Source organism: Protopterus annectens, chromosome 1.part1, assembly GCF_019279795.1.
Source record: "Protopterus annectens isolate FY-2018-M chromosome 1.part1, PAN1.0, whole genome shotgun sequence".
In the NCBI taxonomy this organism is placed as follows: domain Eukaryota; kingdom Metazoa; phylum Chordata; order Ceratodontiformes; family Protopteridae; genus Protopterus; species Protopterus annectens.
Window position 1 is genome coordinate 843834116 of NC_056726.1, and position 24729 is coordinate 843858844.

A 24729-nucleotide genomic window follows, 5' to 3' on the forward strand; every position below is an offset into this window, starting at 1 on the left:
TCAAATGTTTGTTTCTGCTTATTAGATCAATATTCTTTCTTTCAATATACTTGCTTACATTCTCTTTGTCCCTCTTCTGTGAATCAGAAAACTTTTGATCAGTTTCTGTAATGACAAGGTGGAAGTTATTTTGCTGTCTGATGTGAATATGTTTTGCTTTTCCCCAGAAGTTAATTGAATTCCATAACTAAACATGCTATTCATTTTGAAATCTTTATTCATTTTGGAATCTTCTGAAAGAATGAATAAGACAAGGTACTAGCATCCCAGCACTGAGGCTGTCGCGATTTATACTTGACTATTGAAAACATTGATATAGCTAGGTACAGGAGGGTCACTGTAGTCCCCTGGAGTACCAGAGCTCTATAAACCAGCATTATTCATGCAAAATTCTTGATGAGATATAGTAGCTGACCTTCCATGTCACTGTTGCAGTATTCTTCACATAAGGGATCTTCTGCCAAGGGTAGCCCAACATCCGGCCAGTATACCAAAGCCTTCCGCTATTATAGGTTCATAGTTGTTTACTAAGCTAATGATCACAAGGGTCTTTTTAAGCCTAATCATGCATCCCAAATCTCTGACCAGATTTGGTACCCTTGATAAGTGTAAGCAGGGGCTTGGGAGATGAAACATTTACAAGCAGGGGCCTGGGAGATGAATCATTTACAGACTGTCTGTGTCCATTAGAGAGACAAGTGCCAAACCAGGGATGAATTTCCTGTTCCCCATTCAATTGTCCAAGTTGCACTTAAATTGGGTTACGGACGAACTCTGCCTCACATGGATGAAGAGCCTGTTCCAGAGTTGCATACTTGTCTCTCCAGTAGGTCCTATTTATATCACATGCAAAGTTTAAGCCTTTTGGGTGGGTAATTCTGGTGCTGTTTGTTTTGTAGATATGCAGGAGGTCCATCAGAGTGGGGTCTGAGAGTGCCTTGTATGCCAGGCATAGATCTCCCCTCAACAGCCTGTAGGAGACAGAATACAGGGATAGGGCTTTGAGGTGATCTGCATATGGCATGTTATTTACACCCTGTATTTTTTTAGTGAGGAACCTCTGTGGAAGTTCCAATTGTTGGATATGCATGGTTAGGTACATATCAAAGGGGTTGTTGTACTCAATGATAGGTCTGATGAATGCCAAATACAGTGGAACAATGACTTCTTTGACCTAGATACCATACTTTTGTTTATAAGGTGCAAAACAGAATGATTTTCTCACTACTGTAGACATGTGATGATCAATGGCTAGATTACTCTCTGTGTATGTCCCCAAGTCCCTGATAGTTACCAGGGATGGATGACTTCCCCAAGGATACTATTATGTATTTGTTGTCATTTAGTTTTAGTTCATGGATGTGACACCAGTTGTTTGTCTGTGTCAGCCCTTCTTGGAGAACATTTATGTCGATGGGGGATTCAATGACATCTCCTAATTTGCAATCATCTGCAGATTTAGTCAGCCAGAGGCCATTGACGTTGGCCTTGACTTTAGAGAAGTAAATGCCAAAAAGGAGCAGTCCCAGGTCTGATCCTTGAGGCACTCTGCTTTTGACTGGCCTCTTTGTCGAGGTGGACTCCACAGTTCTAACTTGCTGGGTCCTGTCTCTGAGCAAGCTGGCTATCTACCAGGTGACAATGGTTTGTACCTATACTCGTGAGTTTGTCAACAGTGCTCAAGTGGGGTATTGTGTCAAATGCCTTGACCAGGTCAAGGTAGGCAGTGTGAACCATTTTGCCCTCATCCATTGCTTTAGCGACCTTCTTAATGAAGCCCCTCAGGTTGAATAGGATTGACCTGCCCTTAATGAAACTAAATTGAGTTGCTTCCAGTGTCTGGAGTTTTAATATGTCAGTATCGATCATTTCTGTGATCTTTCCTTGGCTTTGTATATGGGTCTAGTGAGACCTGTGTGTCTGTAGTTTCCAGGGTCTATAGATGGCCCACCTTTTTGCAGAAGGATGACTGTTGCTGCTTTCCATTCTTGAGGCATGAAGTCTCTTTGGAGGCTACAGTTAAATAGCAGTTCCAGAGACCCTGATAGGTCATGTTTCATGCTATTTAGAAGGCATCCTGGGATGTTGTCTGGGCCCCTTGATGCAGTGTTCTTGGCCTTAGAGAGAGCATTATGCATCTGTTCCCTGGTGATAGTGGGGGGAGAGGGTTATATTTGATGGTATTTCCTGATTGAAAGTTGAGGTAGAGAGAGGGTTAAATTTGGAGCTGAATTTGTTGGCCAGTAAGTTTGCTATGTCTTCTGGCTCAGTATTGGTGGCTCCATTAATAATGAGCTCTGCGCACAATTGTGTATTACCTTTGAGATTATAGACATAGCTAAAGAATGCCTTGTGGTTGTCCTTGGCCTGAGAGGCCCAGACTTTATTTGCCCTGTGAGTTGTTTGTTTAGTTTGATGAGAATGCTTTTATTGTCCTACGTGCTTCACCTCCTAATTTATTTATTTATTTAACATTTGATGTTAAGTTGTCTATCTCGCCTTCATTCTTGCTGGATGGGGTTCCTATATCCCACAATGCTAGGCGAGTTACCTCAGATCTCGCTTTGCCGCTACAGCTATCGAGGTGTTGGTTTCTACCGGTTCTTGGTAAGTGACTTTTCTTGTGTAAGTTAGTCTATTAAAACCCCTTTAATTTTAATATTTTTACTAATTTCCCTTAGTTTAGAGAAATTTTATCCCCTTCTAAAAATTCCAGTTTTTTCCCTCAAGAACTTTAAGTTCTTTCCTTGGGCCTACAGGCCTTTTTCTTCCCTAGTGGAGTGTGTGTGTTATTTCTTATTTTAAAACCTAGTTAGTGTTTTATTATAATTTAAACTTGACAGGGTGTAATTAGTGTGTTTGTGTGTGTGTGATTACACCTTTAAAGATGAAGCAAGGTCTCGATTCAAGAAGTGTGATACGTGCTGTCAGAAAATGTCTCTGACAGACGTCACACTTCTTGTGTCTACTGTCTGGGAGCACCTGCAGGACTCCTGTGCTGTGTGCCATGGCTTCAGCCCCAGGGTCCTGCAGGAAAGAAAAATAAATTAATTTTTTCTGTATCTACAGGGAAGCCCTCTAAGGCATCTAGGTGAGACCTAAGGTTTCTAAACCTATGTCTACATCGGCTCCGGCTGGAGCCGATGAGTCTCAGTCCACAGTTTCTGTGGTTCCCAGACCTTGAGCCGACAACTAGGAAGAGGTCCAGGTCACCATCCCTTGGCTCCCAGGATCTCCCCTGCTGTCCCTCTAGGTCGAGGCTGTCGGATCATGACCTTCAGAGGGTAGTGAGTCCGAGGCACTGGCCCAGATGCTTCAGAGCCCGACTCATCAGTCGATGCCTGCCCCGTCCATCAATATATTCCTCCTTCGACTCTCTTGAGCCCGGGTTGCGTCGGAACCGAGACTGTGATAGCGGAGCCGGCCGATACAAACCTCTGGCTTTGCCTGACAGGGGTGCATTCGAGGTCATGCGGAGTGTGTTAGAGCCTGGCTCTACTCCACAGTCGACGGTGCCTCAGGTCAAGTCGACTCACTCCCTCATCCCGGACCGCAGAGAGCCAGCTCCTCAGGAACCCCATGTGGGGATTTCATCCTCTTCGAGGCCTCTCCTGATTTGGCAGAAGAGCCCCTCGGAAGAGGAAGTGTAAGAGGAAACACATTGACTCACCTGCGTCCACCACGCCGGACACAGATTAACATGATTCTCAGGGTTCCCCCCGGTCACCTTCTGAAGATGTCTCATTTGCAGACATTCTAGAGATCCTGAAGCAGAGGGGAAATTGGCCAGCCCTCAACCCTTCGGAAGATGAATCTGTGTATCTTCCACCTCCTGGGTGTCCCCCTTGACCCGCTCATGCAGGTGGTTGCTAAGAAGGCATGGACGGCTCCTGATTCAGTGGACCCCACTCCCAGGAGACCCTCCAAGTTCATAACGGCACCAGCAGACAAACAGTTCTTAACAAAAGGAGTTTCTGTGGATGCTATGGTGGTATCTGCTGCCACTAAGAAGGAGCTAGCTGATCCTTCAGTACCTGTCCATCCACCTAACAAGGAATCTAGGTCCATGGACAGGTACGGGAAGCAGATGTTCTCGTCAGCGACATTTACCCGCTGAACTACCTATGCCATTTCTTCAAAGGGACCTGATCAAGGCGAGTGAAATGTTAAAGGACCCTACAGCTGCGGGTTTTCAAGATAAGATGAACACGCAGCTGGCTACTAACTCCATAACCAACTCCTCCATCTTCTTTCTTCAGCGGCTGATGGAGCGAGTAGCATGCCTGGATGCGGACCCTTCAAGACGTCTTTCACTAACTCCCGTTTGATGGATCATCTCTTTGGTCCTCAAGTGAAAGAAACCTTGACTAGGTGCGAAACTGATGGCAAGACCCTTTCTGCCGTTTTCTACTCCTTCTAGGCCTTACCCCAAAGGCCAGAAAGGTGGAAAGATGTGGTTTCTCAAGGGACGCCAGAGGCAATAACAATGGTCTGACAAGCCCTTTCAGCATCCCTGGTCACTGTACCCAGAAGCCTGGCTATCCCTGACCCAAGACAAATGGGTACAGTCCGTCATGGCTATTCTATCATTCCAAACCAATCAAAAAATCCTTCCAGATGTTCCACCGCTCAAAGGGATCTAGCGGTTTTGGAAATTTCAAAACTGCTTGCAAAGAGCAATTCAGCCAGTTCCAGACCAGCAAGGATCCGGAATCTACTCAAGGTTCTTTAGTTCCAAAGAAAACAGGGACTGGAGACCAATTTTGGATCTCAGTATCTTGAACAGATCAGTCAAGAAAACAAGATTTCGGATGGTCACGCTGCAATCCATTCTTCCCCTCTTGGGCAAAGGAAACTGGATGTGCTCTATAGACCTTCAGGATGCGTACTATCACATAAAAATGAACAGACACTCCAGAAGATTCCTCCGCTTCAGGCTGAGAACCAGTCATTTTCAGTTCAGGGCCCTGCCCTTTGGTCTCACCACTGCTCCCCGGGTGTTTACCAAATGCATGGCAGTGGTAGCTTCTCACCTGAGACGACAAGGATTCCAGGTATTTCCATATTTGGACGACTGGCTCCTCACAGCTCCCACCAAGCATCTCCTTCTGATGGCCAGGGATTACACTTTTCGCATTTGTCAAAAGCTGGGCATTTCAATAAATAAAGTCTGTTTAAATCTAGACACAGTAGACATGTCTGCGAGACTAACACATCAGAGAATAACAGACATTCACAAACTGGTCTCACTCCTTTTCAACAACAACAGAATCAAAGCCAGGTTAGTTCTGAAAGTGTTGGGAATTCTGGCCCATACCTCTGCTTCCATTAGCCAGATTCCACATGCGGATCCTTCAATGGATGCTCTTTACTCAATGGTCATACCAGGAACTTCCAATGTCCCACACCATTATGATCGCAAAAATCATCTCATGTGGTGGATGTCTTCCCTCAGCTCTTGTTGGGAAGACCCTTTGTTCCACCCTCCGGTTGCTACTCTGACAACGGATGCCTCCCTGATCGGGTGGGGCATTATCAGGGCAGGACGGTCCAGGGCACATGGCAACCAAACGAATGCCACTTGCACATAAATGTTCTGGAGATGAGAGCAGTGCTTGCCCTTCAAGACTCTCTTCCCTTGGAGCGATTGCAATCCAGACAGACAATATGTCTGTAGTGTGGTACATCAACAAACAAGAAGCACTCAGACTGTGGCAATGGCGATTTCTTCTCAGCGGTTTCTGATAGCAACGACATCCCCGGAAGTCCAATCAAATTGCGGACAAGTTGAGCAGAGCTATCCTCATGCCTCACGAGTGGTCTCTGAAAGACTCTGTTGTGAGAGAAATTTTCTCAAGTGGGGTCAGCCTTGCTGCGATCTTTTGCTACTCCCCAAAACAGCAAGTGCAGAGAATATTTCACTCTATTCCCTTTACCAGGCCAACCCAGCAGAGACGCTCTAGTCCAAGTTTGGCCCGGGACTTCTGTATGCATTTCCTCCTTTCCCACTAATCTCTCAAGTGATACAGAAAGCTATCGCTCAGAAGGCCTCATTGATCCTCATTGCTCCTTACTGGCCTCGACAGGTGTGGTTCCCCTTTCTACATCAATTTCTTTTGGAATCTGGACCTAGTTCCAGATCTTTTGATCCATCAGTCGGGTCAGTTTCATCGCTCCCTCCCCTCTCTGAACCTCACTGCTTGGTTCCTCCAGTTCCAACCTTAGCCAGGCTTCCTCAATTATCTCACTCTGTTCAAGATATTTTGATAGCTTCCCATAAATCTTCCACTCGGAAGATTTATTTGAACATATTGGGCTCAAGAAAAGGACATAGATCCTTTCACTGCTTCCATCCAATTAGTCCTTGATTTTCTAGCTGAACTCTTCCATGCAGGTTCATCTCTCTCTACTCTTAAAGTTCAATTGGCAGCTATTTCTAACTTTCATGTGGGTATTTCTGAATCTGCCGTAATGTCCCACAAGCTTTGCAAAGCCTTTTTGAAAGGAGTTTTTCTTCTCAGACCTCCTATAAGAAATCCTCCTTCTCCTTGGGACCTAAATTTAGTTCTTGCTTCTTTGATTCTTCCAACCTGCAGTCTCCTGTTCTTTAAAATTTCTATCATGGAAGACTCTTTTCTGGTAGCTATTACTTCAGCTAGAAGAGTTTCAGAGCTTCAAGCACTCAGCTGTCGACCTCCTTATCTATTGTTTCATAAGGACAGAGTATCCTTACGAACTAACCCGTCCTTTTTGCCTAAGGTGGTCTCGACATCAAATCTAAATCAAAGCATTGACCTCCTGTCTTTTTCCAGAATATTCCAATAGGTCTGAACAAAAATTACACTGCCTGGATGTTCATCGTCAATTGAGGTACTACTTGGATAGAACGAAACAATTCAGAAAATCTGATCAGCTGTTTGTCTCCTATGGAAAGCAGAAAGGGACTTTCAGTTTCAAAGGTATCATTATCCAGATGGCTAACATCTTTGATTTTCCTTGTATATGAAATTAGACACCAAAAACTGCCTAACAAACCTAAGGCCCATTCCACCAGAGCTTTGGCTACTTCTTTAGCCTTCCAAGACAGACTGCCTATTGACACCACTTGGGCTACTCCTCACACTTTCATTTCTCATTATAAGTTGGACTTCTAGGCATAGAGCTAACTTTGGTTCCACTGTTGTCCCATCCAGCAAGAATGGAGATAGACAACTTAACATATAGAAGTTATGTTCTTACCATATCCTTCCCCTGGCCTGGACAGACCTAGAGGAGTTGTGATTGTGACCTCTCTTTCTACCACCTCTTTCTTAGGCATATGCTGTTATGCATATTTCCTGGTTCAGGATGTAGGTCTTCCTTCTTTCTTCCTGTTGTTAGAGGTGGACTCTGTTTAGAGTTATTCTGTTACTATTATAAGCTGGGGTTAGCTTACAAATGAGATCTGAGGTAACTCTCGCCTAGCATTGTGGGATATAAGGGGAGCCTCGAGCCAGTGGAACCAACTCATCCAGCAGAAGAAGACAACTAACATGGAACGTTATGGTAAGAACATAACTTCTATTTTACTGGGAAAGTCTGCCTTGGAATGAAGCCAATTTTCAGCAGATGCTGGGGGAGAAACACTCTAGATGCATGTCTTTACAACATGGGAGGAAACCAGAGCACCCAGAAGAAACCCACAGGAATGCAGGGAGGACATGCAGACTCTGCACAGAAGGCACCCCAGCCGAGTATCGAACCAGAGAACCACTTTCTGTGAGGTGACAAAGCAACCCCTGCACCACTACACCATCCAGTTTTTGCCATGATTTTCTTCCTTCTGTTATACAGCCTATTGTGATTCCACAAAGGTGGCTTGTTTTTTGAGTTAGTGCTGTACTTCTTTCTGGTGGGTACAACTGCTTCTATGCATATATTAACATGCTTGTATAGGGTTTCTGTGAACAGTTCTGCATAGGCAGTAGTGTTCTCAGGGTTTATGGGGGCTTGAAATTTTGCCAGGTTATTACTCGATAGTAGGAAGTTAGCCTTAGAGTAGTTCCTGAATATTCCATTGTTAGCTGAGGTTCCAGATTTTATTTTTACCTCAAAAAAGACTATTTTGTGGTCTGACCTTACCAGTGATGACATTACATTATAGGTACAATACATCACACACATGCTTCCCGCATGCGGCATAGGGCATAAAGGTGATATACAGATGCAGATACTCAGAAACTCTTTGCCGCGAGTCAGAATGCCGTTGGCAGATGTCAGTCTGAATACACTTCTGCTTGTGCTGGTTACCAAGTCATGTTTCAGATAATTGGCTCACTGGGGTTTCTTCTCTTTTTTTCTGTTGTTGTTAGTGTATTAATGTCATCCAGAAATGGAAAATGTCAGTGTGGAAGGCAGATTCCCTATAAAGACTACCACGACCAGTGTCTTTTTTTTGTTTTTGTGCTTCCCACGTTCGTACGCAGTGTTCTGTCTGCCAGTCATTTGTGCTTAAAACCCTACATAGTTGTTTCTCCTCATTGTCCGTATACCTGGAGAACCAACATATTAAGTTGTTGGCTCAGAGTACTATGGCAGAGTCCTCCCACACCAAGGGCCAGCCATCTGCCAAGAAGGTGGCCAAAAAGGTTAGGTTTGATTTGGCTGCTGTCCATCCTCCCCCAGACATCTCTGTCGAGGGTGGTGAAAGCCTGGAGGGCCATCCAGTAGTTGCTTTTGATTCTTCTGCCACAACTCTATTGGAGGCTGGCATAGATCCAGCTTCTTTTAAGTCCTCAGAGGTGTTTTAAACATCTGTGCATGACATTGAAGGGGAACCTTGACTGTTTATATCCAAAGGACTGAGGGGGATTTCTCAGATCTTACTAAAGGAGAAGATTCCTACAACCCTTATAGAGTCATGTCAGAAGTTTGACCCTCTGAGAGTGTTTTGAGTGGGCATCCCACGGAAAAAGAAACAAACAACAAAGCATATTTCTCCTGTTAAGGATCCCCAGTGTAAATGGCAGGATTTCACTTAGAGTTTTTTTAATGCTTTGATGGCCTTGAAGGCACCTCAAAGGGTCTTTGTTTGCGCTCCTCCCTGGTCTTCCACTCCACATAAAAGGCCTACAAAATTGGATTCCTCAGATGAGGATCTAGACTTAGGGGAAGAATCCTTGGCTTATTCTTCCTAAATCCCTTCCCCCTTGGACTTTGTTTCAAAGGAGGAGGACTCCATAAGTCCAGTCTCCCCTTTGGATGAGCTCTCCTTTAGGGATACCATTGCCCGTATGATGGATTATTTTAAGTGGGAATGTTCTGAAGTTTCTGATATTCAAAAAAGGTATAATTAGCTCCTACAGATGGAGTCTGCAAAACCATCTGGTGTTCCTCCTGTTGTGGCAGCCATTCTGGATACCTTCTCAGCAGTTTCTATAGCCCTTGACTCTCAGCTCCTTGCACCTAAGAAGCCAGTTAGGTTCTATAACATGCTTGAGGAGTGCAGATTTCATTATAAATGCCCCTCTGCTGACATTTCTGTAGTGTTAGCCTCCTCTGACCGGCCATCCATGTTGTTGCAATCCACCAAGCTGTTGCCTTCTGGTAATGATAGTAGGACAATGGAAAGTCTGGGCAAGAAAGTTTAAACTACTGCCACTTTGTCCTTTAGGATCATCAACTACCAGACTCATATAACCAGGTATGTTTTGGCTGTCCTTTCCCAGGTTTCTAAAAGTGGTTTTATTTATTTATTTATTTATTTATTTACATTTGTTGACCGGGCTAGTCTAGCTGGATACATATCCCTTTTCAGTAGAGGCCCGAGGAGAAAAGCTCCAACATGAGTGATTTAATACATTCAAAATATTCTAAGAATGACTAGTTTCACATTACATAATAAGACATGATAAGAAAAAAAAAAAAAACAATTTAATAAATTGTGAACAATGTCAGGTTTCATTAGAGTAGAAGTAAGAAATAAACAAGTCTTTATGCTTTAGTAGGGTTCATGTGAAGTCAATCAAATCTAAAGCATTAGAACAATAGCAAAACTATTTAGTGGTGTTGTTCATAAGATATAGAGTAATTGTTAAGGAAGCAGGAGAAAAAGAAATAGGGGAGGTGAGAGAAGAAAAGTAGATTCAATCAGGCTTTGAGCAGGGGCAAAGCCAATGTATTTTAAGGTGGTCTCTAAGGTGTTTTTTAAATATTAGAGAGGATGAGAGTGAGGTGAGTGTATTAGGAAGTTTGTTCCAGATTCTACCCACAACATTGGAGAAGAGGGAATCGCCGGCTTTGTTATTAGAAGGGTTGCTGGCAATAAGTAGCTTATTAGCTGAGCATAGTGTTGAAAGATTTTTATAAGGGGATATCAGATTAGTAAGGATGGGAGTATTAGTAGGGTGGTGCAGGATTTTTTGTGCAATCACAAGTTGATTGTATTGTAGTTGATTTTGTAGTTCTAACCATTTGAGTTTAAGGTTGAGGCAGTGATGGGTTCTGTACGGAGAGCCAGTGGCAAATCTGGCTATGTTATTGTAGCTAGTTTCAAGTTTGGTGAGATTATGCTTTGATAGATTGGTGTAAATGGCAGATGCATAGAATAGGGTGGAAGTAAGATTAGTCTGGGCAATGGATTTCTTAGCTAGTGGTGTAAGGAAGGGTTTTATTCTATACAGGGAGCCTAATTTTTTATTAACAGTTTTTATAATATTATTAACATGGACATCAAAGCTGAGGTTATGGTCAATAGTTATACCAAGTAGTTGAGCAGTAGAATCAGGGGAAATGCAGGTTCCATTGTCAGAGGTAATAGTGAAGTGGAACTGAGGAGATTTTATGGTGGGAGTAAAGAGTAGTAGCTTAGTTTTCTTGGGGTTAAGAAGAAGGCAGCGTTGGGTGAACCATTTTTCAACTGTGTTAAATACATTTTGTGTAAAGGTGTAGAGAGAGGAAGAAGACTTGGCAGTACAGATAAGAGTAGAGTCATCAGCATATTGTATACAGGTGGATTGTGGAAACACAGTATGGAGATCATTAATAAAGATGGAGAAAAGAAGAGGGCCTAGGATAGAACCTTGAGGAACTCCAGTGCTCACTGGGAGGTGTGTGGATAGATTATTGTCCCAGAGTACTGCTTGTTGACTATTTTCCAGATAAGATTTGAACCAAAGGATTGCTTGTGGGTCAAGAGATTGGGCTTTTAGCACATTAATAAGTAGGTGGTGATTGACTATATCAAAGGCTTTGGAAAGGTCAATAAATAGAGCAGCTAAGAGACAGTTATTGTTACGATTCCTATTTATGCAATCAGTAAAAGTTAAAAGGGCAGAAGTAGTGCTATGAAAGGGCCTAAATCCGTGTTGGCAGTTAGAAAGCAGGTTGTTTTGGAGAAGGTGCTGGAGTAAGCTGATGGTGAATACATTTTTCCATAATTTTGGCTAGTGGGGAGAGTAGAGCAATAGGACGGTAGTTGGAAATTTCAGTAGATTTACCTCCTTTGTGCAAAGGGATTATATGAGAGAATTTCCATATAGAGGGGATGTAGGCTTCAGAGATGGATCTGTTTATCAGGATAGAAACAGGGTATGGTATGGCTTTGGCTGCAATTTGAAGGTATTCTGCTGGGAGACAATCAGCCGAGGGAGTGCAGGGTTTGAGTTTTTGAAGGAGTTTGCAGATAAAGGAGGTTGGTACAGGTTGCAAATGAAGGGAGGGAACGGGACTGTTAATGAGTAGTGTAGGACTGGGGGTCATGGGAACTAGAGTTTGAGTTAAAGTTTGAATAGCTTCAATGAAGTAATTGTTAAAGGCATTAGCTATTTGCAGAGGATTACTACTGGGAATAGAGCAGGGGGAAGGAGTTGTGGCATGTCCTGGTTTGAGAAGTTTATTAATGCCAGACCAGAATTTTTTAGGATTATTAGAGTGTGAAAGTTGCAGGTGAGAGTAGTAGTTTTTTTTTATCTGAGATTATATCCTTTTTGACAGCATTTCTTAGTTGTTTAAAGTATATATGATCTACAGAGCTTTTAGAGGTTCTCCATCTTGCCCATATTTTGTTTCGTAGAAACATTTTTTCTTTGGTTTGTTTTGTGAGCCAGGGGGCTATTTTTGTCCTGATTCTGGAGGAGCGGAAAGGAGCATGGTTATTTAGAATTTGAAGGAAAGTTGAATTAAAGTAAGAGATTGCTTCCTCTATATTAAGTAGTTTTAGAGATGACCAGTTACATGCTTTTAGTTCATTAATAAAGTTCTCAGCTTGGAAATGTTTTTTAGAACGATAGGTGATAAAATTGTTCTTTTTTGGGTTATATTTCTTTTGTTTAGTGATAAAGGTTAACATGTGATCACTAATGTCATCAGGGAGAGATCCTACCTTATAGGTATCTGGGTAACTATTCATAAGGATCCAGTCAAGAGTAGTTTCTTTGTTACTTGGTTTGTGGATCCTAGTGGGAAAGTTTATTATTTGACTGAGACCAAATAGATTAATATGGGTGTTAGGGGTAGGGGAATTACATATGGTCCAGTCTACATTAAAATCGCCTAATACAATTGTTTCCTGTGGTAAATGGGTAGAAAGGCTATTGAGAATGTTTTCAAGGGTGCTAATATTGTTTCCTGGAGGGATGTAGGAGCAGATTATATAGATTGCTTTAGAGCTGTTCATTTGGAGTTTGATAGTAAGGGTCTCAACATTGGTATTTAAGGGTAGTGATACATCATAGAGTGAAACCAGAAGATCAGATTTGAACAAGATAGCTACACCGCCACCTTTTTTTGATGTACGGTCACATCTTAGGATATTATATCCAGGAGGGGTTATTTCTAGGTCATGAGTAGAATGTTTTAGCCAAGTTTCTGTAAGGCAAAGGATATCAAATGGATAAACCTGAAGGAGAGCATGCAATTGACTAATTTTGTTGTTAATGCTACGAGTATTAAGATGTGCTATACTGAGGGAGTTCTGAGTTATTAAAGAAGAGGTGGCATTATTAAATGATGGATTCTGTAGATTGGTATTTGGTGGGGATGGGCCAGGATTGGGATGAATATCTCCACCTGTTAGAATGTTTATGGTTTGAATGGGTGAAATATTTAAGTATTTATAGTACTTGGGTAGGGTAAACTTATTGGGGAGGTAAGAAACATGGGTGTTTCTATGTAACTTGGGAAGCAAATAGGCTGAAGTAGAGGTGATGTTGCTATGAGAAAGGCTATGGGGATGTGTGATGGGGAATGTTTGTAGATAGGTCACATTGTGCTTTAGAGTGTAGTGTTCATATGCAGTGAGTGAGTAGGTTAAGGATAAAAGTAAAAATAAGGTAGAGGAGACAAGAAAGTTTTTCAGGGAAGGTTTGAGAGAATGGGCCATCAGGGCAGTGGAATAGAAAGGTTATATACAGAAGATAGGAAGCTTAAAGTGTAGATAACAGGTAGGGAGAGATAAATATAATGGTTTAGAAAGATAGTCAGAAGAAGGGAGAAGGGAGCAGAAGATAAACTAAATAGCTGTACCAGAAGTGATTATAGTTACTGATTGTGTGTAGAGGAGAGTAAGGAGAAAGCTAAGGAGAGAAGTCAGGAGGAGTGGTGTTAGATATAGTGGTGGAGTAGAGAAGAGGAGGTAGGGGAGGAGTTGAGAATTATATGTTGAGACTGATTGGATAGGTAGTAATGTGGGTGTGACTTGTAAGGTATAAGTGTAACAGCACTAGGGGTGGGTGGGAATTGGGGGTAGGGAGGGGAGCAGAGTGAGCCCGAAGGGCGAACGGAGCCGGCTAGAGCAAGTAGTGAAGGAGACAGTCAGTAACAGAGCAGCCCAGTAAGGCAAGATAAGCAGGTGAGTAGCTTCAGGTGGAGCAGGTAAAGTTCAAGACAGAAGTATGGTTTCTGATCTTCTTCACTCTGAGGGGAAGACTTCAGCCTTTTCCCCACTGGGCTCTACTTCTCATGTTAACTGCCATTCAATCAATTGCAGCTACGATGCAGCTGATGCCTCTTCCAGGGCTGCTGCCTTTCGTTCAGCTATGACTCATTATTCTTGGCTTCGACTTCAGACTTTGCCTGATTACATTAAGGGCAAACTTTTGTATGCTTCTTTGGATAATAAAAGGCTTTTTGGATCTGCTGCTGCTGACCGCTTCAAGTTTCCCCAGGACAAAGACAAAGTGTTACAAATTTTTGAGGAATTATCCATCCAAGGTTGCCTTTGTTCATAGACAATCTTGCCCTCCTCCTAAGGGCATGAAGGGAGTCAATGAGTTGTCTCTTAATCAGTCTGTTCATCTTCCTTCCTTTTTTCCTCCTCCCCAGTCTGCCATTGAGAAGGTTCTTCACACCTTGGATTTACATAGACAGCTCAGATGGTATTTGGATGAGACTAAAGCTTTTCACAAATCTGAGTAGATTTTTGTTTTCTTTCATCCCAGGGCTTTGGGTTTAGCTATTTCTAAGCAAACCATCTCCTGGATTTCTAAGGCCATTTCCGTTTGCTGTTCTTTTCACTGGAAATTTATTTTCTCCTCTGGAAGGGTACATTCTGCCACCTTGAGTGCCTTTTTCAAGGGTCTGGATACCAGTTCTATTGAAACTTCATCCTCTGTTCATGGCTTCACTAAACATTATAAGGTGGATGTTGTTTCCAGGGCTAGAGCTAGCTTTGCCAGGGCTATCCTGCATGGGTTTCTGGAGGGCTGTTCTGTGTCTTCTTTCTCCCAGGCTTCCTCTTGAACTCTCCCTTAGTTGAAAAATACTGCAACAGTGTTATGGAAGGTCATACTGCAGTTGCATAAGATCTTACCATAACAGTAGATGTTCTTCTCTTCAGTATTGCAGTATTCAGTCCCTCCTTCCTTCCCCCTTTGTCCTACATCTTGCCATGTATGCTGGTGGCCCTTCTGGCCGAGGGGCCCCTCTCCCTTCTTTCTTTTTCTTTCTTGATGTACATGTTCCTATTGCTTTCTGAGGTATTTTGTTCCTCTTGGGGCTTTTTCATGTCTAAGTATCTGCGCCTGTAAGAGCTATATTTTTAGGAGATCCCTTAGGCAAAGAATACTGCAACAATAAAGAGAAGGACATCTACTGTTATGGGTAAGATCTTACACAACTGTACTTTCATTCATCTGAAAAGCACACCATGGTTTTCTGTGGGTGTTGTAAATATTGCCCTTAAAATTCATCTACTGACAGCCTAAACATTTCCTCATTTCAGACCTTAGAAAGGAGGACTGGTGGCCCTACAACATTTCCTCACATTTCTGGAAGATATCCTTCCTCGTGTTTATGGGAGCTATTTTGCTTCACATTTCTGTAAGGTATCCTACATCTAAAGACCCTAATTTGGTTTCTTTTCCTATGTTAGTACTCAGCTGTGTCCTTTTGAGCTGTCCATATTTTGAGATGTCCTTTTTCTATCCTAGGAGATATTGGTTTATTCTTCAGTAATTACACTTGAAGAATCTCTCCCCCTACAGGTTTAGAGTTTAGAGTGAAGAAATGTTGCCATAGGTTTCGTTATCTCCTTCTCTTTCAGTCCTTTTTTTCTGGTCCAAAGATGGTGCCAGAAGTTACCACAAATCTAATGGTTAACATTCTAGTTAATGTTCCTGGATTTGCTCATCTGCCCGAAGTGCTGACCGTTAAGACTGGTTTCTGTAAGTTGGGTAAATAATTTTGGTAAGCCATGCTCCCTGATGCAGTTACATTTGTTCTAATGAGAATTGATCCAAAGGGTGGTCCATGGAAAATCTTACTGGAAATGAGAGAAGTATTTTGGCAGAGCTATTGGAATGTATCTTACTGGACAGGTCATAAAGAACAGGCCACCATATTACCAGTGTTAAAACCTAAGGCATTAAAAAGATGTTTGTGTTTAGTTGTGTTTCATTGCAGGAATACCAGTTTTTTTAAACAAAATTGTATTCAGTTTATATTTAGTATATGTAGTTGAATACATTAGTCTTTTCGTAAGATTTACTTTAGGTTTGCAGTTATTATGTATGTGACATCCCTACACTGGGCCAGTAATCAAGGAGCCTGAATCCTCATCACTGACACTGGAAAGGGAAGTTCACTTGGAATTCAGATGGATGCACACAGTATTTCCAGATGCAGCTCTCTGCACCATGTACAATTTCCCTTAAGAGCACACAGAGAATGCAGTCAGCCCAGGGTCTGAATTTCTTTATATCTGTCTCCCTCCAAGGCCCCAGTAAGGCTTCCCACTAGCACAGCTACAGGGTTAAGTCCTCAAGTAAGTGTCCAAGCCAAGTCCTCTGGCACCCACTATATGAAACCAGTGTTTCATGTCTCTGCTCCAGGTAACACACACACACACACACTGCCCCCTTCTGCCCAGAGTGTAAGGTAGTTTTCACTGCCACCAGTCACTCCACAATCAGCTACTCTAAGGTCCTTAACAAAGGGTGTCCAATTATACTGTGCAATATCAATACTAATGGAAATGGCAGTAGTTGACCAAGACAGCTAGGCCTTCCGGAGTGGCCCACACAGTGTCACCAATTAAATATAAGCACTCTCAAAGGTTAAATATTTTCTAAAAGGAACAGCCACAATACAAGTTGTAAATATATTTAATAATAAATAGTAAAAGAACATGAAAATACTTAATATATATATTTAAAGTAAACCACAGAGTTCAAATCACAGAAAATACTGAAAATAATATTTATGGTCAGGCTCAGGCAAATAAAGAAAAACAATATCTAAACTAAGCTTCACTATATTTTCCTGACTGAATCTAGGAGAATTACTATTCCCTACTTACTTAATAAAGCAAGGCAGATGATATGATGAATGGTCCTTCTTATGAGACCCAAGACAGAACACTCAATACTGAGAGATTTCTCTTTGTAATATCTAAAATTTCCAAGATAGCTGGCAGAATGACCTCATCTGGTCACCTGACACTAGGTTCTCACACTATTCCCCTTTGAAGCTTGAAACAGGATGTTAACATAGATGTGATAAGATGCATATCTAAATGTTTTGCTAATGCTTATGGCAGCTGGGGCTTCCCGTCTATTTACTGAGCTAATGAACAAAGGCTTCTTCCAGAAGTGCCATCTCTGGTCCTATTCAGAGCTGTGAGATAAGCACTTCCATGGGCCAAACAGGTGATCCAATTAACAGTATTTTTCATAAATGGACAATCCCAGTGTTTAAAATTAGGGTCAGAGTTATGCTGACAGAAGTCATGCACAATTCAATATGTCACTTTCTTTCCTACCCACAATGTCATTTTACTTTTAAATATCCTGTAAATCCACAGTTCCAGTCTTGTTTCAGCTCCCAAGATAAACTAATCTTTGGATTTGTGTTCCTCTCTGACCTGCATTGGATTGGGGGACTATGCCCTCCAGCTCCTGGCTCATATTTAAAATAAAGAAAGCTGTGTGTCAGAGAAAAAGGACATCAGTGTATCCTAATTTATAAATTTTACATCACTCGTGCTTTCTACAGATGTACATGCAGCCCGCTCATAAAAAATAGTGCATTTGTCTAGTAGTAATCAGAAATCAGCACACATCAAACTTGAAGCAGAAAAAGTATCAGAAGAGTGTGTCTACTAATGCTCCAACCTTCTGTCACACACGTGCTTTCTATGGAATTACTAGCAGATCAGAAAGTCACTACACCAGGCTAGTATTCAAAAATCAGAATACATTAAAACATGAAAGAAATATGGTTTCCACTACTGTTTTCCTGACTCAGATGCTTTCTGTAGGTAGAAACCATATCATAGAATTGTTGTAGATGGCCAGGATTCATAATTAGAACAGAATAAAATATGAAATGGAAGAAACAAAAAAAAAAAACTCTGTTTACTAATGTTTTAAAGGTCTTCCATTACTGATGTGATTTCTAGAGTAGCAGCAGTCAAGTCATAAAATGCATAAAAGGCTACTTTTCTCAGTGGGTAAAATGCACAGATTAAACTAATGAATGGCTCACAGGGAGAGCTGTTGTCAGTACAACTGCAATTTGAGATGGAATTTGGCTAATACCATTGAAACTTCCTTCAGGCACACTTCCCCCTTCCCCCTCAGCCAAAGGTGAGCATGCTCAGAAAGGCAAACCTGAAATGTAAACAAAGGCGGAATCAAAACAAAAAATCCCTGGGACTGTACCTTTAAAGTAAGAAGTAAGCTAGCTGTTTAACTCGTTCTTTTCCAGTGTCCTTTGCTAACATATATACATTTCGTCTCACCTTTATATTTGTTCTCTGTCCAGCAGGACCCACTGTTATACATTTTTTTTAACACTAGCAACTTTACAAACATATTTCAGTTGTCAAATGCCATTCAGTTCTAATACATTTGTAACAAGTATCTGTACAAATCAGTTTGATATTCAAATGCCATACACTTCTAATACATTTGTAACACAATCTTCTTGTATAACTGAGTTTGATATTCAAAGGACATATTCTTTACAGAACTCCAGCTGGCTATGCTGGCACTAACCCCCGTAGTCAGTTTGATATTCAAATGCCATACAGTTCTAATACATTTGTAACATAAGCATCCTGTATAACTCAGTTTAATATTCAAAGGACATATCATTCTTTACAAAACTCCAGCTGGCTATGCTGGCAATAGCCCATATCAATACAATGTGTTTTAAAGGTTTGTTTTTTTAAGGGGATGTGTCAGTTCTGCTTGAGATGATTGGTTAATTGGCTGTACGTCATTTTTTTATCTTTTAAAAGGGCTTCCTAGTTGAATAATTGTTATCTGAAGAAGTTTTGCATGTTAACAGAATGAAATGACTCATCTTTTGTTGGATTTAGTGGTTATATTACTTGTGGATACTTTTGGATGTTTTATTGCATATGAAGTATTAAAGCGTGGACTTTTCATTTCAGCTGCCTGGTTCCCGTCTGTATTTTTATTCCATATTTAGAAACATAGTCATAGTATTTTATGTTTTGCTTTTTGCAGTGGAAAGAGTTCATGGAGCTAGGAGAAGACATTCCAGATACCCAGCTTGACAATATCATTGATTCTCAGAAGGCAAATCAGTGCTGCACACTTATCTACACGTCCGGGACTACAGGTCAACCCAAGGGTGTGATGCTGAGCCATGACAATGTGAGTAGTTAAATAATGTTTGAGTGCATAAGATGAAAACAATGACAATACTTTACAGCAGAGTATTCAGATGTTTTTATGTCTTTATTGCATATTGTGCATTGACTTTCCTGAAAAACATGTGTTAAGTCTTTAACTCTTTTTGGTTCCCAATCATTTCTTTCCAAGCAGCCAGAAAGCCTGTATCACCTATTGTCCCATTCATTCCTGCTGGCCTGATACTCTGGGAGAGGGGGAAAAAAATCTAGAAATCATGCTTTCTTCTGCTAGGTGAGAAGAAATTTTGATTATGCGCTACTACTTTCCTGTTAACTAGAAATCATAGTAGAGTATCCACTAATGTGGACCAAGTTCTAATGCATGCTTCCATGTATCCACAATGGCTAGCCAGAGTGTTTACACACTTATGGTCACTAAATATCAGGGTAACCAAATCAAAGGGTACAAAGGTCATACAGATGACACATTTAGTAAACAAAATGCAGGAAAGATCCAGCCAACATTTAGAGGCACACTTACCTTGAAGACAGCAACAGCAAATCTTGTAAGAGATGCCGGGGGGGGGGGGGGTACCATGGGGACAGAGTAGACTACTCTGCAAGACTAGTAAGCTGTTGTGCTCCTTGTCACCCCACTCTCACTAGGAAATGGAGGATCAATTGAGATTCTTGGACAGGAACAAATGGAGTGCAGAGCTCTGTCCTAGTCTGGCACTGTCCGTCTCTCATTTCTCTTGAACAAATAGGCTGAGTGGATGCAGGTAGTGGAACCATCTCGTGAGGTCCTACAGGGTGAAAAAAAAAAGAATAACTCCAATATTGAACACCTTGGACTCAAACTCAAGGATAAAGGTTTAAGTTTGTAAGGGATGCATGAATAGCTATAGCAACTACTTTAGTGGTGCTGAGCTTGAGCTAGTTACAAAACATCCAGTGATGTTTGCAGATCAGATTATCTGCTAAAGTATTCAGGGCTGACACAGACTCTTGAAGGGAGCAGAGGTAATGCTTGTGTCTCACCAGCATAGGAGTGATACTATTGCCATTTTTCATACTGAGATCACCCAATGGCAGCAGGTAGGCAGTGAAGACAGCAGGACCCAAGATGGGGCCCTGTGGAACACCACAGTTCAGAGAGAAGTACAAGGAACATATAACTTCTTAAACTGTCCTTTGAAAATGGCTTAATAATTAGGAGGCAAATCAGTTCAGCACTGTTCCTATAAGGCTGCGGTGGCTGGAAAAGTAGTTTAGAAAGATCTCACATCAGTGACTGTGGTGAGATCAGGGAATGTCAAAGCAGAGTAGCACATTTGCTATTGTACCATGTGTAAATCATTAAAGGCCTAGGGGAAGCTACAAAGGGACTGGAAACAAGGGTGATGCAGCTGATGCTCTTTTAGATGAAAATTACTTTTCGTATAAACAACCTTCATGATATAGAAAAGGGTGAAAGCACAGTAACTGTGAAGATCATGAGGATCAAGTAAAGGCTTAGTCATAATGGGAGTAACTAAGACCTCCTTGACTGGAGTTGGAAAGATATCTGACAGCAAAGAAACCCAGACAGCTTTGTACTGGACAGGGTCCAGCACCTCAGACAAGTCGTCATGAACCTAGTAGGGGAAGGATCAAGCCTCAGGTTGTCTGAGGCATACTGGAAATCGAAGAAATGGACATCATAATTTGGCAGAACAAACTCAGACCAAAAGCCCATTGCACCACAGACCTTGAGCATCACCTTGGGCATCACCTTGGGCACAACCCCAGACCTGAAGGAGGCAAACTTAGCTGAAAGAAAAATGAGTGACATATTTGTACTGTCTTTGTTTTGATGCAGGATGAGCTGCTCCGCTTCTGAACTACTTTAAAGAGTGCTACTTTTTGGTTAACAGCTGCTCAGATCCCCCTGGATATAAATACTGTCTTCTTATTGAAGACCTCCAATTGTTACAGAAAATAATGATCATATATTCTGTGCCTGTCATCCATGAAGCAGGAATGGTGCCAATGACTCTTCAACCCACACTTAGTCCTATAAAAGGCACGAAGCTCAGGGTTGTGCCATGGCTGATGGCGCAGAAAGTGGGCCCTATGGACAGAAGTAGAGGTGACAAGATCCAGAGAGGCAGTCAGAGCTGAGTTATAGATATCAGAACTGATATTCATGAAGGACTGATGAGAGACAAGACAAGGCGCCTGTAGGTGGCAAGGTTAAAATTCCCGAAGTGCAGCAATTTGATGGTGACAGCCAGCCAGGGAAGTTTGACCATAAAATAAACTAAGCACTGGTCAAGACAACAGAGTGGCTTCATCACCATGTAAACGTACAAGGCTGGAACATCAAGTCCAAGGTATGTCCAAATGAGTAGCAGAGTTGTTGACTAACTCATTCATAATACGGGTCTATATCATAAGCACGAAATGGCTGAAAAGCGAACACGTAATGAGCGACACATATTCATTGAAATGCATTTAAGCGATTCAATGAATATGTCACAGGGCAAGGAGGTAGTTGGCCAACTACATGGTGTTGCCCTTTCCTTCACTGTAGTGTGATCTCGGAGTTGGTATATTTAGTTGGGGAGGTGTTGAGGGGCACAGCCCCCCGTGTTGGGAGGTGTGTGTGGTGAAGCCCCCCACCTGATTTGTGTTTCTAACTTTTTTTTTGTAAAAGGCAGCGTGCATTTTTTTTGCTAGGAAAAAATTAGAGGACGCGCCCATTTGCTGTTTACAGCACATGCGTTTTATGTATCGACATATATGTTGTCGCACATATGATCTTTCGTGATTATGATATAGACCCCATAATACTAAGGAGTTCCTCATTAAAGATTATGAACTCTTCAGTGATGTGGATATTGAAATCTCTGAGGACTGCATACTGAAATCACTGAAAGCTGTAACAAGAAAATGAAGAATTTCATAAACTCCTGGCAAAAGTATTGAAACCAAATAAATGAATGAATATGGCAGCACTACATGGAAGTATTTCCGAACGTGCAGCCTAGGGACCATCCAAGCCTCTGAAAAAAATTAGATGTGACGAGTGTCTTCATGTAGTCTAATCTAGATTAATGACACAGAAGGGAAAACTCCTCATTGTGATGTCAGCAACATGAGTTCTAATATGTCAGGAACCAGAGAGCTATCTAATGATTGATAGGAAAAGTGGTCTCCAGTTTCTTGCTCAATCCTTTCTGCTGCATACCTCCAGTGGAGGCTGAGAAGTCCATACGTGGTATGCTATAGTTAAATTCATCAAGTTTCCTGTGGGGTGCACAAATCTGGAAACATTTCATTTTCATATTGTTGTAGTCAGGCATTTTACCTGGAGTTTGATGGTACATGAATGAATGAATAAAAATCCATTCTTATCAGTATGACCATCTGTGTGAAATCTGTTGAGTTGTCTCATCTCTGATGGTGAAAAAAATGAGCAGCAGCAAAAGCTGGCTTGGGGGAAGAACATATACTTGATTTAAAACAAGTCCTGCTAACAAACCTTTGGTATTGGCATAGTTATTGTAGTTTTACTGCATTCAGGATTAGGACAAAGTACAGTTTGTCTCTTTCATATGGTTAATGTCAGTAAAAAATGCTTATTAAAAGTAGTATATCATATTTGTCAGCTTTTCATGTAAACCTACCTGATGTTCACTGTGGCACGATGATTGAGGTTTTTGATTCACAGCTCCAGTTTCTGGGGTTCACTCCTGACCTGCGTGAGGAAATATGTTTTCTCCATGCCTTTGTGGGTTTTTTCTGGGTACTCAGATTTCTTCAGTGATACTTGGCAATATGTACTTTATACCCAGCTCTTAAGTGCAATATTAATATTTTCTACCCTGACTTAGTGTTTTTCTTCACCTCCATTTCTTTGAATTTAACAGAAATCACTTGCTCTGTTATCTATTTGTCAAACCTACTAATACAATTTCAGATGCTTGATGTTCAACATGTATGAACGCATAAATATCTTTTATAGTGCCTTTAATCTGAAGTTGTCCTTCATTCTTCCTCAACGCATGGGTTTGGATCCAATCCTCGGATTTGACTTGGTTGCATACTCTAGACTTTGGATCCAACTCTACCCATAATGCCTCAGTCCAGCCCCAGCACCTCAGATCTTGTTTGCTGCTATCCTGCTCAGACAGTTTCCTGTCTCAAGTATGAAATTAGTGAATTCTTTGTGAGTTATATATATATAAATTTACTAAAAATTTCTTCTAAGTTTCTTCTTTTCTAACTTTTGTATCCTCCCTCTTATTATTCATGACAGTACCAGGCTTTATACTATTTTATAGTACATCTTTCATACTATAGTTAGTATTTTTTCTTCTATTACCCTTTAAACAGGGTATTGTTTCTTAATTACCAAAAAAAAAACGCATATATTTTTCTAGTATATTTAGTGCACTGCTTTTTGTTATTATTAAATTTCCTATATTCCCATCATATCCAAAAACAGACATGGTTCAAAAAAATGCACTTTTTGTGGGCATAGATTTCCAAACTCAGATGCTCACAAGGAGTGCATTTATTGCCTTTGAGCTGGCCACTTGGATACCAACTGCAGCTTTTGTTCCACCTTTAATCCAAGGGTTCTGGCTGACCAACGCAACAAGTTGATTTTGAAAGGGCTACTTCCTGCTGCTACAACTTCATCTTCTGGGGCTCAAACCCCTGCCAAATCTTCAGAACACAGATAAAATGCTCCCTGCAGAAATCCCGTAGCACTGGCTAAGTTCCGAAAATCCTCAGATTCAATGTCATTGGATCTGATAATTGCATCTGCTAGTCCTACAGTGCCTACTTCGGATCAGAAGCCGAGCACCTCTCATAAAGTTCATTTACCAGAGCATTTGCTAAACTCAATTTCTTCTACTCTGCATTCTCCATTTTTACAGACTCCAAAGAAACATTCATAGTCACAATCCACCACATCCTTCAGAACCTCCAGAATGTTATCAGAAATAGATTTGGATAAGATAATGTGAAAATTTCTCAGAGCTCAGATCCAGATGGAGGTCATACCAACTCTATCCCCTATTGGGGCAGTGAGCCTTCCAACTATGTCTCATACTATTCTCTCTCCTTTCCTGATCAGTCCTACTGTTTCAGAGCCCCAGGATCTGAAAACATTAAGAGGTCTGGAGTTGGATTTGAAGAAGATGTCTTTGATTCCAACAGCATCCCTGACTAGTTCTGCTCTGATACCTTCAGATTGGAAAGGATCCCGGAGCCAAAGTATCGGTGTCAGATCCTTGAGGCTGGGGCTGACTGTTATGTTATTGGATTCATCCCTATCCCTTGAAACCTTGGCCCTGGACAGTTTGGGTCCAGTTCCATCCTAGAGGGACAGGTTTGATAGGAGTCGTGATCTGCCTATACCAGAAGTCTCAGCTGTGGTGCAGTTGGTCTCAGATTCTGTGGGTCTGACTGCCTTCAAGGTTGTGGAAAAGACTTTTTATCTCTCTAGAGAACCACCGTCTCATTCTTCAGATCTAGTTCTCATTCCCTCTTCATTTCTGAGCTCTTAATGAGTCAGTCAAGCTTACTGCACAGGGACCACCATTTTCAGCTAGTTTCCAAGCAGTTCCTGTAGAGGAATTCCCCCTCTCTTTCAG

The 24729-nt window shown here is 41.6% G+C and overlaps 1 protein-coding gene across 6 annotated transcripts in view; it reads left to right on the forward strand.

Moving 5' to 3' along the window:
• The window catches only part of LOC122807733 (long-chain-fatty-acid--CoA ligase ACSBG2-like), a 1512114-nt gene that overhangs the window by 1129202 nt on the left and 358183 nt on the right, over positions 1 to 24729 (forward strand). For all 6 annotated transcript variants that reach the window (XM_044078719.1, XM_044078754.1, XM_044078736.1 and 3 more), the window contains one exon: positions 18951 to 19100. In XM_044078719.1, coding sequence (XP_043934654.1) covers positions 18951 to 19100 — 150 coding nt within the window. The remainder of the gene's footprint in view (positions 1 to 18950; positions 19101 to 24729) is intronic.